The sequence below is a fragment of the Dipodomys spectabilis genome, unplaced genomic scaffold, assembly GCF_019054845.1.
Source record: "Dipodomys spectabilis isolate Male_0828 unplaced genomic scaffold, ASM1905484v1 ptg000098l, whole genome shotgun sequence".
Lineage (NCBI taxonomy): Eukaryota > Metazoa > Chordata > Mammalia > Rodentia > Heteromyidae > Dipodomys > Dipodomys spectabilis.
In genome coordinates this window covers 6,080,452-6,096,440 of record NW_024870775.1, presented here as the reverse complement: position 1 = coordinate 6,096,440, position 15,989 = coordinate 6,080,452, and the positions used below count along the sequence as shown (strand labels likewise).

At 51.6% G+C, this 15,989-nt stretch overlaps 1 protein-coding gene across 2 annotated transcripts; it reads left to right on the top strand.

The window, feature by feature from the left end:
* Positions 1-5,248: 5,248 nt before the first annotated feature.
* Positions 5,249-14,681, top strand: Serpine1 (serpin family E member 1). Of its 2 annotated transcripts, none has more exons than XM_042686967.1 (9): positions 5,249-5,389; positions 6,747-7,015; positions 7,644-7,877; positions 8,515-8,709; positions 9,934-10,132; positions 12,400-12,500; positions 12,616-12,702; positions 13,388-13,471; positions 13,935-14,681. In XM_042686967.1, exons 2-9 carry the CDS (start codon positions 6,748-6,750, stop codon positions 13,970-13,972), a joined length of 1,206 nt encoding a protein of 401 aa, XP_042542901.1. In that variant the 5' UTR covers positions 5,249-5,389; position 6,747; the 3' UTR covers positions 13,973-14,681. The 2 variants fall into 2 exon arrangements, with proteins under 2 accessions (XP_042542901.1, XP_042542902.1); XM_042686968.1 differs by having other exon boundaries at positions 5,249-5,400.
* Positions 14,682-15,989: the final 1,308 nt, after the last annotated feature.

Sequence of the window (15,989 nt, the reverse complement as noted above, 5' to 3'; positions counted from 1 at the left end):
CTTATCTCCAAAAAGCCAGAAATGGAGCTATGGCTCAAATGGTAAAGCACTAGCCTTGAGCACAAAAGTTCAGGGACAGCACCCAGGCCCTGAGTTCAAGCCCCATGAATGGCATTAAAAAAAAGAGAGAGAGAGAGAGAAAATGGAGGAACATTTAAGTCTTTCCTTAAGACAGAGATGCCTGTCTGGAGGCCGGACGTGTGTTCCAGGACCACATTCCCCGATCCACTCTCTCAAATCTCTGCATGGCCCCATGCTCACCACCCCTCGGGCCTGGGCTTTGGGATAGGCTCAAATGATTCTCATAGCCCTACCTGTTTGCAAACACTATGAACTCAGAAAAGCAGAGGCTACATCAGTGTGTGTGTGTGTGTGTGTGTGTGTGTGTGTGTGTGTGCGCATGTCTGTGTGTGTGTGTCTGTGTGTGTGTGTGTGTGTGCATGCGCGCCAGTACTGGAGCTTGACAAACCCATAGTCTGAGTTCTGTCCTTTAGCTTTTTTGCTCAAGGCTGGTGCTCTACCCCTTAAACTATACCTCCACTTCCAGGTTTTTTGCTAGTAAATTAAATATAAAAGTCTCACGAACTTACCTGTCTGGGGATGATTTTGAACCTCAGTCCTCAGATCTCAGCCTCCTGAGTAGCTAGTGTGACAGGTGTGAGCCACCAGCACCCAGCCCAGAGCAAGTTTGGGTTTTTTTTGTTCATCATGGGGCCTGAACTCTGGGCCTGAGCGCTGTCCCTCAGCTCTTCAGTTCAAGCCTAGCGCTCTACCACTTGAGCCACAGCGCCACTTCTAGCTTTTTTTCTTTTTGCTTATATGGTGCTGGGGAATGGAACCCAGGGCCTCATGCATGCAAGGCAAGCACTCTACCACTGAGCCATCTTTTGTTTTGTTTTTGTCGGTCATGGGGTTCGAACTCTGGACCCTGGGCACTGTCCCTAAGCTCTCTAGCTCAAGGCAAACACTCTACCACTTGAGCCACAGTGCCAGTTCTGATTTTCTGGTGGTTAATTAGAGATAAGAGTCCCACAGACTTTCCTGCCTGGGCTGGCTTTGAACCATGATCTTCAGATCTCTGCCTGGGCTGGCTTTGAACCATGATCTTCAGATCTCAGCCTCAAGAGTAGCAAGAATGATAGGCGTGAGCCACAGGCGCCCAGCCCAGAGCAGGTTTGGTATTGAGATTTACACAAGGTTAAGGACACAGGCTAGGCAGGGGCTGGGGAGAAGAGGGCAGTGGGACTGGGGTGCTATGTGGGCTGAAAAGGGGCAGCCAGACATGAAGCCAGTCAAGGGACAAGGCTCTGGCTCAGCATGGCCAGAGCCACGCCTGACAGCCTCAGGACCGTGGCTCCAGATCCACAGAAAGCTGGGCCTGGCTCACTCCTGGAGCGGCCGGAGGGAGCCCAGCCCAACACACAAGGCTATTTTTGGTGCTGTCTTATTTGGAAAGCCACCAGGCCAGAAATAGTGACATGAGTTAGCAGGACTTTGCTCCCACCCCCAGCTCTCCCAGAAAATCAGCCAGCATTCCAGGGAGCCTGAGCTGTGTAACTGATAGGACACACAGGGCTCTTCCCACCGGAAGGCCTCTTCATCGGAGTTTGCCTGTAAAAGGGATTCTGGAAAGGGAGAGGAGAGGGAAAAGAGGGGTTGAGTCAGAGAATAGAAAAGAGGGAGGAGGAGAGGAGACAGGAGGAAGAATCACCTCATGGAGGAGAAAAACAGGAACAGGAAGAGTCTGGGGAGACAGGAGGAAAGGAAGCCAGCAGGAGAGTGTAAGAGAGAAGCAAAGAGGAAGATTAGATAGCGGTCAAAAAGGCAAAAGGCTGGTCATGAATGATCATCACTCCAGGGCCCTAGTGGAGGCTGTGTCTACACGAGGCTGGGGGCGGGGGACAGTCATGGAAAATGTGACTCCTGCTTCAGTCACAAATCACCTGCAAGAGGAGCCTGGGGAGCCATCTTTCCCAGCTAACTGTGGCTGGAACTTCCCCTGGAAAGTCAGGGCCCCATAACTCACTCTCTTATCTCCAACTCTCCGGAAATCAGAGATCCAATTATTTCAACAGCAGGGATTTTTCTCTATCTATTTGAAAGTTGGTGTTTGGGGGAAGAAAGGGAAAGTGAGCAAAGCCTTATGAGTCAGGCTAGATGTTGAGAAGCATGTTGCAGAGATCTCCCGGGGAGTAAACCCCTTACTGTCTCTCCCCAAGAAGGAGGCCTTCGCTGGGCGCTGGTGGCTCACACCTGTCATCCTAGCTACTCAGGAGGCTGAGATCTGAGGATCAAGGTTCAGAGCCAGCCGGGGAAGGAAAGTCCATGAGATTCTTATCTAATGAACCACCAAAAAGCCAAAAGTGAAGCTGTGGCTCAAATCACCGAGCACTAGCCTTGAGCAAAAGAAACTCAGGGACAGCACCCAGGACCTGAGTTCAAGACCCAGGAGCAGCACAAAATGGAAGCTTACAGAAAGTTGTACTCTGTTTGTGGACACCCAGCTCTTCTCCATGTCCCAGGGCCGATGAAGCCTTGGGTATGCAGGGAGCCAGGACCACGGTCATGTCTAGCCCCAGAGCATCTAGGCAGCCCCAGCAGCTCCAAACCAAACAGACGATCAGAGAGTTCAGCATGAAGCCGGGCATCCATGCTTACTAGTAGCCACTCAGGAGGCTGAGATCAGAGGATTGTGGTTCAAAGCCCACCCAGGCAGAAAAGTCCCTGTGAGACTTTTATCTCCAATTAACCACTCAAAAAATGGAAGTGCACTGTGGCTTAACTGGTACAGTGCTAGCCTTGAGGACAGACAGAGCCAAAGACAGCACCCAAGCCCTGAGTTCAAATCCTACAACCAACCAAAAAGAAGAAAAGCAGCAGCGAAGAAGAAGAAGGAGGAGGAGGAGGAGGAGGAGAAGAAGAAGAAGAAGAAGAAGGCTCAGCATGAGACCCCCCTCCCCCCTCCCCCGTCCCACTAGGTTTGGCTTTAATTCCCAGATTCCCACATGTTTCTTCAGCTTGGGGAGATTCCTACATGTTTCTTCACCTTTTCTCTTTCTGAAGGGAAACATGCCCCTTGACCCCACCTAGTCAGGACACAGAGCCTCCCTCAGCGCCCCCCTCCTCCCCCCCATACTCCCAAATGGATGTCACTTTCAGAATGGCACTAGATCTCTAGATGGGGATGGAATTAGTCTCTGCCTGGCAAGGCCAAGGATCAGGCCAGCCACAGAAAACAGGACCAGGGAAGACTGAGCTAACTCAACCCAGGAGCAGGGCTGAAGCCTCTGGAAGGCTGGCTGCCAGTGGGGTATATACCCGCCGGCCTTCCTGGTCCCTGGGGCTAGGTACCTTGGGTTGCGCCAAGCCCTGAGGATGGAGGGGTATTTTGGGGCAGGGGGGAGGGAGATGTGGTTGGGTCTGTACTTGTGTCTCAACCTTTGGTGAAGGCAGGGTGATTCGCTCCTTCCTGTGGCAAATCATCCTCCAAGCCACAAAGAAGACCATGGAAGGGAAGACATATAAACAGGAGGCGGAGGCCTGGGAACAGCTCTCCACTGCGTCTGATCCTGTCTTTCCATGGAAGGTTTCCCCTCTTGCCCCCACCCCTCCCCAGCCACCTCCAGTTCAGATGAGAAAACTGCTCTGCTGTGGTTGCCCTTGGCATCTGTTTACTGAAAATCCAAAACAAACATCCTGATGATCCCACCCACTTCAAAGTTCCTCTGCCTTTGCCCTCAATCATCTCCATGGCTACCACCGGTTACACACCCCCACCCACGAGAAGCATGACAGGGAGTCCACCGACCTCCCCCTCCCCTCCCTCCTCCCCTCTCCCCTTTTCCTCCTTTCCTCTCCCCTCCCAGGACCTCCATCTATGGCACCTGAGCTGTAACCAATGGGACCCCAAGTCTGCCAACCCCCCAATAACAAGCCGCCAGCCACAGCTATCCTCTAAGGAATCCACTGGTGCCAGGCGCTGCTGGCACACATCTGTCATCATAGCCACTCAGGAGGCTGATAGCTGAAGATCACAGTTCAAAGCCAGTCTAGTCAGGGCCACCTCTAAGACTTTTATGTCCAATGAGCCAGCAAAAGGCCAGAAGTGAAGCTGTGGCCCCAAGCAGTAGAGCGCCAGCCTTGAGCAAAAAAAAAAACAAAACCTAAGAGACAGTGCCTAGGCCCTGAGTCTACGCCCCAGTATTGGTGCACACGTGTGCGCATGCATGCACACACATGTATACACACACACTCATTTGTCACTCTTCCTTTTCTAACCGCGAAAAACACCCCAAACCTCTACTTCCTTCTTTCCCTAGTCCTGTGGGCTCCGTCTGCCAGTTTGTGTGCCCTGGAGGAAGAAGATAAGGGTCAAGCCCTCCCTGCCAGTTGCCACAGACAGTGACGAGAAATGAGATCCGCATGCCACGCACCCAATGCTGTGCCATACTGTTCCTATGGCAACCTCAGGTCCCTTTCTGCTACCACCACCCCACTGCAAACCCTAACTCAGACAGGGCTACTGCCATCAGGAGAGCCCTTGGGGGCAGAGAAGAGAGAGAGAGAGTGAGAGCCAGAGCCAGAGCCAGGCACAGGGTAGGGGAGCTAGCATGTCCACCCCAGGCCATCGGGCACGTGGCAGGGACGAGGGAAAGGCCTGGCATCCTCTGTTGTGCCCAAGTCTAAGACAAACAGAACGCAGCCGGTCACCCGCACATTGCGCGCCCGCTGGCCGCCGGGCTGGGGACACAGGAGGGAACACAGGTTTCCCTAGAGAGTGGCAGGGCGCACACAGGGCAGACGGGCCTGGTAGGAAAAATCTCCAGCTTCTTTGGTAATTTGGGAGAGGGGCAAGGGGAGGGGGGGGGAACCAAGGGCCTTTTTTTCTTTTCAAGTTGCACACTAGGAAAGCAAGTTTGGAAGGGTGAGCCTGTGAGCCACACAGCGTGGCCAGGCCTGTGCTGGACAAGAACATGGGGGGTGGGGGGGGGAGCAAGGGAGGCCGTGGGGACGAGGCAATCAGAGTTTGCTCAACTGCCACACACAGACACACAGGACAGCACGCACGCACACGCCCCCGGCGAGTTCTCGAAGCGGGAGGTGCCAAGGGGGCTGGATGGCGGCCGGCCCAGACAGCCAGCCAGCGCCTGCTAGGGGGTGGGGCTGGCCATGAGTTCATATTTCCTGCCTCATCGGTATAAAGGGAGGTGGCCGCCCAGAGGCAGCACAGCTGTGGCTGCAGCGCCGGGAGCAGGAGCCGCGCACACTCCACCTACCCACCTCTAGCAGCGCAAAGCCAGGGCTCCTCAAGCCGCCCCACTCCACAGAGCAGAAGAAACCACCAATTACCAAGCAGGAGAAACTGCCAATTACAAGGAGCCTCTGTCAGGTAGGAGAAAGGTAACTTCCTTCTGGCTTTTCCCTGCGGGGGAGTAGACTTCTTTGGAAGTTTTTCGAATCTCCTCCGTCCATCCCCATCCTTATGTTCCCTCTGTGTTCTTTCTCCTGGAACCCTGCCCCGTCCTCAAAGACAGGCAAGTAGGGCGGGTGGGACCCTACCATCAAGACCATTACCAAGACCCGACCTCAGCCCCATCTTTCCCCAGCAACACCTGTTCTCCTCCCCCAACCTCAGAAATTTCCTCCAATTTTCATCAAACAGTAATTGGAGAAAGCCTAATGAGTCAAAAAAAAAAAAGATACTAAAAACAAAACAACAACAACAACAACAACAGAAAAACGCCATGCAAATCAAAGATGTCATTATGGCCAGGCTCTGGTGGCTGGCAGCTGAGCTGCTCAGGAAGCTGAGATCTGAGGATCGTGGTTCAAAGCCAGCCAGGGCAGGAGAGTCCATGAGACTCATCTCCAATAAACCACCAGAAATCCAGAAGTGGAGCTCAAAGTAGTTGAGCACTACCCTTGAGCAAAAGAGATCAGGGATGGTGCCCAGGCCCTGAGTTCAAGCCCGCGATTGACAAAAAGAAAAAAAAGATGCCATTATAATTTAGCTTTTCCAACCCCCTGGAGGGGAAGGGTGATATATTAGGGCATCTTCCAACATTCTTCTAAGAAAAAATGTATTTAAGACTTCTTGCAGGGCTGGAAATGTGGCTCAGTGGTAGAGTGCTTGCCTAGCGTGCATGAAGCCCTGGGTTCAATCCCTCCATACCATATAAACAGAAAAAGCTGGAAGTGGTGCTGTGGTTTAACTGGTAGAGTGCTAGCCTTAAGCAAAAGAAGCTCAGGGACAGTGCCCAGGACCAGCACATCTGTGATCCCAGCACTAGGGAGACTGAGGCAGGAGGATGGAGAATTGGAGGCCAGTCTAGGCCATGCCTCAAAAACAAAGCCAGAAGCCTGTGTCTCACGCTTGTCATCCTAGCTTCTCAGGAGACGAGATCTGAGGTACTTGATTCAAAAAGAGCCTGGGCAGGAAAGTCCATGAGACTCTTATCTCCAATTAATCACCAAAATACTGCACATGGAGTTGTGGCTCAAGTGGTAGAGCACTAGCTTTCAGCAGATAAAACTCAGGGACAGTGCCCAGGCCCTGACTTTAAGCCCCGGGACTGGCACACACATACAAAAAACCATGGAATTAGTAGAAGTAGGTAGAGTAGGATCTGTAATTACATGAACTTACTCTTTCCACTTCTCATCTGCAAACATGAGAAGCCCCCCCACCCCCATCCCTGGGCAGACTCGTAGAACTTTCTGGAACTTCTCATCTCCGTTGCTTCTAGGATGCGGACGTCTCCAGCCCTTGCCTGCCTGGCCCTGGTCCTGGCCCTGGCGTTGGGTGAAGGGTATGGGCTGCTCACTGAGCCCCAGCTGGCCCAACTGACCACAGACTTCGGCGTGAAGGTGTTCCAGCAAGTGGCTCAGGCAGCCAAGGACCGCAACGTGGTTTTCTCACCCTATGGGGTGGCCTCTGTGCTGGCCATGTTGCAGCTGACCGCAGGAGGGAAAACCCGAGAGCAGATCCAAGCCGCGATGGGGTTCAAAATTGAAGGTGAGAGGGAGAGACAGGGCAGAGCAGGAAGTGGGGGCCAGGGGCTCCTCACAGACCAACCAGGGGCCAAGACAACAGCTGGGGGAAGAAGGCTGGCTCTAGCTCGGCCAAGTCCATCATGTACGATTGTCCGTCTTCTTCCTCCCACCTTCTGGGTCTCTGGACCTTGTCCTGCTCAGGGTGTCACAGACAGAGAGATACCCCGTATTAACTGTGTGACCTTAACTCCTGAGGCTGCTTCACCATCCATCAAATGGGGTTAACAACACTGCCCGCTGCACAGAACTGTGTAAATGCTACGTAGAATCACAAATGCGAAGTTGTTGTTCTAACTATTTATTCTAAGAAGATATTCACTATAGCGCATCGCTTCCCAGCCTTTTGGATAAGGTCCAGTACAGTTGCTCACACCTGTAATCCTAGCTACTTTGGAGGCAAAGATAAGAGGATCATGCCAGGGCAAACAAAAGTCCACAAAAATAAACCAAGTGGCATGGTGCATACTTGTAATCCTAGCTATACAGGAGGCAGAGGTAGGATGATCAAGGTCTGAAGCCAGCTAGGCGAAAGCCAGGAGCCCAGGGCTCCAGGTGAGTCTAACGCACCCTTCCTCTCTCCCTCCACACAGAGAAGGGCGTGGCCCCCGGCCTCCGAGGACTGCACGGGGAGCTCTTGGGGCCCTGGAACAAAGATGAGATCAGTATCACGGATGCCATCTTTGTCCAGCGCGACATGAGGCTGGTCGAGGGCTTCATGCCCCACTTCTTCAAGCTGTTCCGGACCACTGTGAAGCAAGTGGACTTCTCAGAGGCAGAGAAAGCCAGATTCATCATCAACGATTGGGTGAAGAGGCACACGAAAGGTGAGCTGGGAAGAGGAACTCGGGGGTAAGCTCTCGTTTCCAGCATTACCTTCTCAGAAAGACCCAGCACTTTTCAAACCAAAGCATAATGGGTAAATTGGTGTTCCTGATTAGGCTTTCCAATCCACAAAGCAATTCAGAGTGAGTATGGCGGCACAGGCCTGTTATCCCAGCCTGTGGAAAAGCTGAGGGGCATGCCTGTAGTCCCAGATACTCAGGAGACTAGCAGGAGGATCATTTGAGAGGGTTACACCTGCAATCCTAGCTCTTCAGGAGACTATGACCTAAGAATGGAGGTTCAAAGACAGACTGTGAGACTCTTACCTCCAATTAACCAGAAAACACACACACACACACACACACCTTACAGAGCAAAGGAAAGCAGAAAGTAAGGAAAGGCTTAAGCTTCCAACTCTGATATTATGGGCAGGGTCTCAGAGAACATGGAAATGAATATACATGAAAGACGCCCCCAGGCTCACAGAAAGACCAGACAAATCAAAAGCAACTAGATGGATTCATTCATCTGTCCTTTGCCTCATCCCAACACACCTCCATTTCAGTAGTGGGAGATGAAGGGGACCACTACCAGGTTTAAAGGTAGACGAAACATCCTGATCATCTGACTTTCTTATAGGTATGATCAATGACTTGCTGGGCAGAGGGGCCGTGGACCCGCTGACGCGTCTGGTGCTGGCAAACGCACTTTACTTCAATGGCCGGTGGAAAACGCCCTTTCCTGAGTCAAACACCCACTACCGCGTCTTCCACAAGTCTGACGGCAGCACCATTCCTGTACCCATGATGGCGCAGATGAACAAGTTCAACTACAGTAAGTCCAAGATCCTCCTTTCCCCCGTATCTCCCCATATCACACCTGGAACCCTAACTACTTAGGAAGCTAAAATCTGAAGATCACAGTTCAAAGCCAGCCCAGGCCAGAAAGTCTGTGATATTCTTTTTTTTTTTTTTTTGTCGGTCATGGGGCTTGAACTCTGGGCCTGGGTGCTGTCCCTCAGCTCTTCAGCTCAAGGCGAGCGCTCTACCATAGTCTGTGATATTCTTATCTCCAATTATCCACGAAAAAAGCTGGAAGTGGAGGTATGGTTCAAGTGGTAGAATGTTAGCCTTGAGCTAAAAAGCTCAGGGACAGCACCTAGACCCTGAGTTCAAGCCCTAGTACTAGCAAAAAAAAATTTTTTAAGAGACTAAGAAACCAGAGATATTGAACTGGTAGAAGAAAACAAGGAATAAAAGGACAGAATGGGAGAGAGGTACCAGTGGCTCACACCTATAATCCCAGCTACGAAGGAGGCTAAAATCTGAGGGCAGGAAAGCTGCATGAGACTTTTTTTTTTTTCTGGCGGGTCATGGGGCCTGAACTCTGGGCCTGGGCGCTGTCCCTCAGCTCTTCAGCTCAAGGCTAGTGCTCTACCACTCGAGCCATAGCGCCACTTCTGGCTTTTTCTGCTTATATGGTGCTGAGGAATTGAACCCAGGGCCTCATGCATGCAAGGCAAGCACTCTACCACTGAGCCACCTTCCCAGCCCTGCATGAGACTTTTATCTCCAATTAATCTCTCTCTCTCTCTCTCACACACACACACACACACACACACACACAAACACACACACACACACACACACACACACACAAATAGCTGTTAGTAGAGTTGTGGCTCAAGTAGTAGAGCACCAGCCTTAAGTGGAAAAAGCTCAGGGACAGCACCCAGGCCCTGAGTTCAAGCTCCAGTACTGGTGCACATGTGTGTGCATGCACACATACACATACACACAATTAGATATATTTATAGAGATAAATCCATATATCTATATCTATCTATCTAGATAGATAGATAGATATAGATGTAGATAGATAGATAGCTACCTACCTCCCTACCTATCTGATGGAGGACAGGTACTCAAAAACCAAATAGAGCATTTAGCTTCCAGAAAGGATTAGAAAGACAAGAAGAATCAGTTGAACACAGAGCTATGCATTAGAACAAAGCAGAGTTGGAGTCATTTCCAAGGCACCATCTTGGTTTCTCCCCAGCTGAATTCACCACCCCAGATGGCCATATCTATGACATCCTGGAACTGCCCTACCACGGGGAAACCCTCAGCATGCTTATCGCAGCTCCCTTCAGAAAAGAAGTGCCTCTCTCCACCATCACCAGCATCCTAGACGCCCAGCTTATCAGCCAGTGGAAAGCCAAGATGCTCAGACTGCCCCGCCTCCTGGTCCTACCCAAGTAAGTCATCCATGCCCGCATTCTGCTACCCACCCTTCCCTGTCTCCTAGCTTTCAGAAATCACTGTTCCCAAGTTGAGTTTCCCAGATGCCCATGGGACAGGGGCATGTGGGGGAGGCTGATGGGAAATTGTCCTGTCTGGGTTTGATTAGAATTCCTTGCATCATCTCTCTTGTATGCTTCTGCTGCTTGAGTCTGTAGACCATATCCACCTACCTCACTGGCCACCCCCAGAAACCCCAGGAAGAGCCAGCCAGAGGGAAGCAGGAGAAATGATGGGGTAGGGAGGCTGAATCATTCTCCATCCATTCATCCCTGGACTCCACCCCCATCTCCACCAGTCACTACCCTCACAGCACAGTGAAAAGAATCACTGCCAGTGTCTGGTGGCTCATGCCTGTAATCCCAGCTACTCAAGAAGCTGAGATCTGAGGATCACAGTTCAAAGCCAGCCCAGGCAGGAAAGTCCACGAGACTCTTTTCTCCAACCAACCACCAAAAAGTCAGAAGTGGAGGGGCTGGGAAGGTGGCTCAGTGGTAGAGTGCTTGCCTTGCATGCATGAGGCCCTGGGTTCAATTCCTCAGCACCACATAAACAGAAAAAGCTGGAAGTGGCGCTGTGGCTCAAGTGGTAGAGTGCTAGCCCTGAACTGAAGAGTTGAGGGACAGTGCCCAGGCCCAGAGTTCAGGCCCCACTAGTGGCCAAAAAAAAAAAAAAAGCCAGAAGTGGAGCTATGTGTGGCCAGCCTTGAGCCCTGAGTGAAAAAGCTCAGGGACAGTGTCCAGACCCTGAGTTCAAGCCACAGGACCAACACACACACACACACACACACACACACACACACACACACACACACAAGCCACAGGACCAACACACACACACACACACACACACACACACACACACAAGCCACAGGACCAACACACACACACACACACACAAGCCACAGGACCAACACACACACACACACACACACACACACACCACTTGGGAGATGAGACAGCCCCAACTACAGCTTCTGCCTAGGGTTCCAACCGAACAGATTTGTTATTTCAGTCCTTTTGCAGAAACAAAAGGGGGTGCAGAAGGCTGCGGCTGGGTAATTCCAGAATCACAGGAAGCTCCCACCCACCAGGCTTCCCCTAAACTTCCAGATGCTTTAATGCTAAGTTAGTGGGAAGAGAAGACATGCGGTTGGCTAGCTGGTGTGGCCACATTCTCCCCACCCTCCCTTTCTTTTCCATCTCCTTCTTTCTCCCTTAGCCCCTCTGCTCCGCCTTCCTCCTCCCTTTCCCTCCCTCTGCCCATGAAGAAGGCTACCCCAAACCCTCTCTCTGCCTGAATCCTTTTCAGGCTTAGATCTCAAAAAATACGGGGCTGGGAAGGTGGCTCAGTGGTAGAGCGCTTGCCTTGCATGCCTGAGGCCCTGGGTTCGATTCCTCAGCACCACAAAAGAAAAAAAGCCGGAAGTGGCGCTGTGGCTCAAGTGGTAGAGCGCTAGCCTTGAGCTGAAGAGAGCTGAGGGACAGCGCCCAGGCCCAGAGTTCAGGCCCCACGACTGGACCCCCCCCCCAAAAAAAAAAAAAGATCTCAAAAATACAACCTAGCTGGGCCCTGGTGTCTCATGCCTATAATCCTACTACTTAGGCTGAGATCTGAGGATCGTGGTCAAAAGCCAGCCAGGGCAGAAAGTCTGTGAGACTCTCATCTCCAGTGAACCGCCAAAAAGCAGAAATTGGTGCTGTGGCTCAAGAGCACAAAAGCTCTGAAACAGCACTCAGGGCCTGAGTTCAAGCCCCAAGACTGGCACAAAGAGAAAAAGAGAAAGAGAGGAAGGAAGGGAAGCAGGGAGGGAAGGAAGGAGAAAAGAGAAAAAAAAAAAACCCACAACCTATAGACCAGATTTTCATTTAAACATCTTTATGGGAGAATTTCTTTCTCTTCTCCCCACTCCAACCCTGCCCTCTGCCCCATTGTGCTAAATAAAATTATGCTAAAATACTTGCCTTATCTGAAGAAAGTAATTAGTCATAGCTTTGAGGGGGTGGAGAGATGGAAGAATATTCATTAATATTAGAAACCTCTGACAAAGACAGAGACTTTGCAAATAGTTTTGGGAGAGGAAAAAAAATGACCTCCATCTTCCAAGGTTAAATTAAATCCTACTGCATCTTCATCTGAGGGCGCCCTGTGGGGGGGCCTGTGTCAGGGGCTGCGGTCAGAAAGAGGGCCCCTGAGCTGAGGGCCCCCCACTCCTGCCTTCCAGGTTCTCCCTGGAGACTGAAATCAACCTGAGGACACCCCTGGAAAATCTGGGAATGACAGACATGTTCAATCCAGCTGAGGCAGACTTCACAAGCCTCTCAGGTGGGTGGCGGCCTGCATGCTGCGTCACTCTGCCCTGCAGTTTGCCCTGCGTGGTGAAGAGGGGCAGAGGAGGGTACCCAAGATCCACAGTTGATCCTTCTTGTCCCTTTTTTAGATCAAGAATCGCTCCATGTGTCGCAGGCCCTGCAGAAAGTGAAGATGGAGGTAGACGAGAGCGGGACGGTGGCCTCCTCCTCCACGGGTGAGGCTCCGCCCACGCCCCACATGGACTCCCCCCCCCCCCCCCCCCCCGCCCCTCTCCACACGTCCATGCAGCTGACAGTCCCTGCGCCCTTGACTTGCCACACTGGAAGCAAACTAAAGGAGTTTGCTTAGCAACAATTCCTCAGCATTCTGGCTGTTCTGGAGGTTGAGATTGGAGGATCGTAGTTCAAAGCCAGCTCCAGTAGGAAAGTCCCTGAGACTCTTTACCTCCTTCCAATTCACCAGCAAGAAGCCAGACACAAGTAGTGCTGTGGCTCAAGTGCTAGAGGGCTAGCCTTGAGCCAAAAAAAAAGAAAAGCCAAGCAAGAGTGTGAGGCCCTGAGTTCAAGCCCAGTGCTGGCACTAATATAATAACAATAATAGTAATAATAGTAATAATAATGTGCTCTAAGCATATTTGTGAGGAACAACTAATAGATCGCCACTAAATTCTTGGAAAAAGCTGGGTTTTCTCCTAAGCTGCCAAGGCCAACCTTCAGAAGAATGAAGGAGGCTCCTGAACGTTCCTGTGCCCTCCTGCCCTCCTCCCCCTGCCCACCCTGTGTGGTCCACACGTGAAAGGCTGGAAGGCTGGGGTCGCCGGAGCCCTTGGGATCCATCTGGGCACTGGCGCTGATGTCTGTCTGTCTGTCTGTCCTGACACTCTGTCCCTCCTCTTGCAGTCGCCGTGGTGTCGGCCCGCATGGCCCCTGAGGAGGTGATCATGGACCGACCGTTCCTAACTGTGGTTCGGCACAACCCCACAGGTAAGCATCCCCCACTCTCCCACCAGTGTGTGTGTGTGTGCGCATGTGCAACATGCATATGTGTGTGTGTGTATTGCCAGGAATCAAACCCAGGGTCTTCCACAAGCTGAACAACACGAATTCTACCGCTGAGCTACATCATCATCCCTTGGCTTTCTTGAGACAGAATCTCATTATATAGCCCGGGCTGTTCTTAAACTCAGAAGCCTCCTCCCTGCCAGGATTACAGGCTTGCACTGCCACACCCAGCTACCATCTGTCTAGACAGATACAGATGCCCTTCTAGCCCCCAAGGATTGTGGGAAGCCAATTCCATTCCCCCTCCCAAAGAGAGACAGGAGTGTCAGAGCCAAGCAGTGCTGGACCCCATCTAACTTAGTTACCCCAGCAGCTGCGACTCAGTGAGCTCCCCATCCCTGCAGCCCCAAGGTCACCCACAAACACTGTGCTTATGCATCCACAGGGACAATCCTTTTCATGGGCCAAGTGATGGAGCCTTAGCGAGCGGCCCTGCCCCAGGACACGACTGGACCTGTGTCACACGCCAAGAAACTCTCAAGAGAAGAATTTCCCCTTGCATGGTTCTCTCCAGAGAAAGCAAAGACACCCACCTTTCTCTCCCAATGGTAACTTTCCCCACCAGTCACCTGGGCGTCAGCCTCTCTCAGGAGTTGGGGGATTGGCTCTCCCTAGGCAGAGAACAAGAAAGATCCAGGCTGGAGGGGATGGATGGAACCCATCTCTCCTCACATCTGGCTCCCGGGCCCCAGGCACACCAAAAGGAACTTGCAGACTCTGAGTGCCTGGCCAAACGATTTACATTCCACTCACACCCTGAAGAATGACAAGGCCACCACGAGACTCATCTCAAAGGACACCCCAGTCCTGACCGCCCCCCTCCGCTCAGAAGGGCTGATGACCACCCAAGCAAAGCCCTTCCCCACCCCTTCCCACCTCCCACAGACCCTCCCCTCCCCCAGCCGGGGCAGACATATATCACTTTGGAGTGTAGGTAACTTGTTTACACATAGAAGCAGGTTTTTGCTTCCTAAAAACTTTTCTTTTTAGTCAAGAGCCAGTAGCTCACGCCTGTAATCCTAGCTAATCGGGAGGCTGGATCCGAGGATTGTGGATTGAAGCCAAGAAAGTCCATGAGACTCTTAGGTCCAATGAACCATCAAAAAGCCAGAAGTAGAGTTGTGGCTCAAGTGGTAGAGCACCAACCTTGAGGGGGAAAAAAAGCTCAGTGCCCAAGCCCCGAGTTCAAATCCCAGATGGGCACACACACAAAAAAAAAACTTTCAGTTTTGCAGCAATAAAGGAAGCTGCTCTTCACCCCAGTCTCTTGATGGAGGAAGATAGGGCGCCAGAGGTGTGCTTGGATGGTGATCATCGGCTTTGCCCTGGTGTGCTTGTTAGAAAGACATTAAGAATTACTTAAGCGTCGGCATCCTGTCCCTCTGGATCTGTGTCATGGAATCTCAGGAGCGTGGCCCGCCACCCTCTCCAGGTGGCAGGAGTGAGGGGGCCCATAACGCCACCTCGTGGCAGCCCGAGCCCCGTGGCTGCTGTCTTCCCTACTTCCCTCTTTCCAGAAAGTCCCAGGTAAAAGTGTTCTCATAGCAGTCCAAGTTAGAGACCAAAAGGACGCAGTAGAAGACAGAGATGAGTAAGGAGCGAGCCGATCCCATTTTCCCAGTCTATTTAGAAGCAGAATGTAAGGAACTTCATGACCTACCAGGACAGAACTTCTCCCAATTACAGGCTGAGTCACAGCCCCACTGGTGACTCATGCCAGTGTGTCATTTCCGGCTGCTGTGGGGAGATGCGTGGACACGTGAGGAGAGAGGGAAGGAAACACAGCCAGCTCCGACTCAGTCATCTGAGTTCCATTAGTATTTCTTTCTTTTTTTGCAAACCTCCTAGCTCAGGGTTTGTGGCTTGCAGCCCAATTTCTGAGTGATCAATGCGGATGTGACAATGGACCCATCTGTACACCTGTCACCATCTCTGCCCCTGGCTCTTCACTGAAAAACTGTTCTTCTGTAGCATTTGTTTTTCCTCATTATGCACTGAATCATGACAAGATTACCCCTGTACTCCCTAGGTAGGGGACAGGAGGGGTCCCCAAATATGGGATCACCTGTCATTGAAACTATGTTGATTATAAATGCTTTTTCACTTTTGATATATAAGTAAAAATTATTATTTATAAAAAAAAATAATAAAATAAAAAAGATTATGGCAAAGCAACCCTTACCTCCACGTTCTGCTTCACAGGTAGAAGCGATAAAGACCCTATTGGTCTGGAGAACTGTTGGGGTGGGGGTATCGCATTGAACCAGGGGTGTTGGCCTGCTGTGGGTCATTTGCAAAACAGGGCAGCACCACTGTGCAAGTAGGTGCCAGGGAGGGGGATTCTCCCCCTGGGAATTATTCTTGGGATGGAAAAACAAGCTAGAGGCAAGCTAGCGCAGAGGGAGTGCACAGGCAGGAGTCCTTGGGCTTGATCCTAAGC

What these genes read in the sequence shown, in the direction of transcription:
- Serpine1 (XM_042686967.1), top strand. Translation starts at nt 6,748, where the DNA reads ATGCGGACGTCTCCAGCCCTTGCCTGCCTGGCCCTGGTCCTGGCCCTG. An exon ending in AGACTTCACAAGCCTCTCAG is followed by an intron (nt 12,501 to 12,615) that starts GTGGGTGGCGGC and finishes TCCCTTTTTTAG; the next exon opens with ATCAAGAATCGCTCCATGTG. An exon ending in GGTTCGGCACAACCCCACAG is followed by an intron (nt 13,472 to 13,934) that starts GTAAGCATCCCC and finishes ATGCATCCACAG; the next exon opens with GGACAATCCTTTTCATGGGC.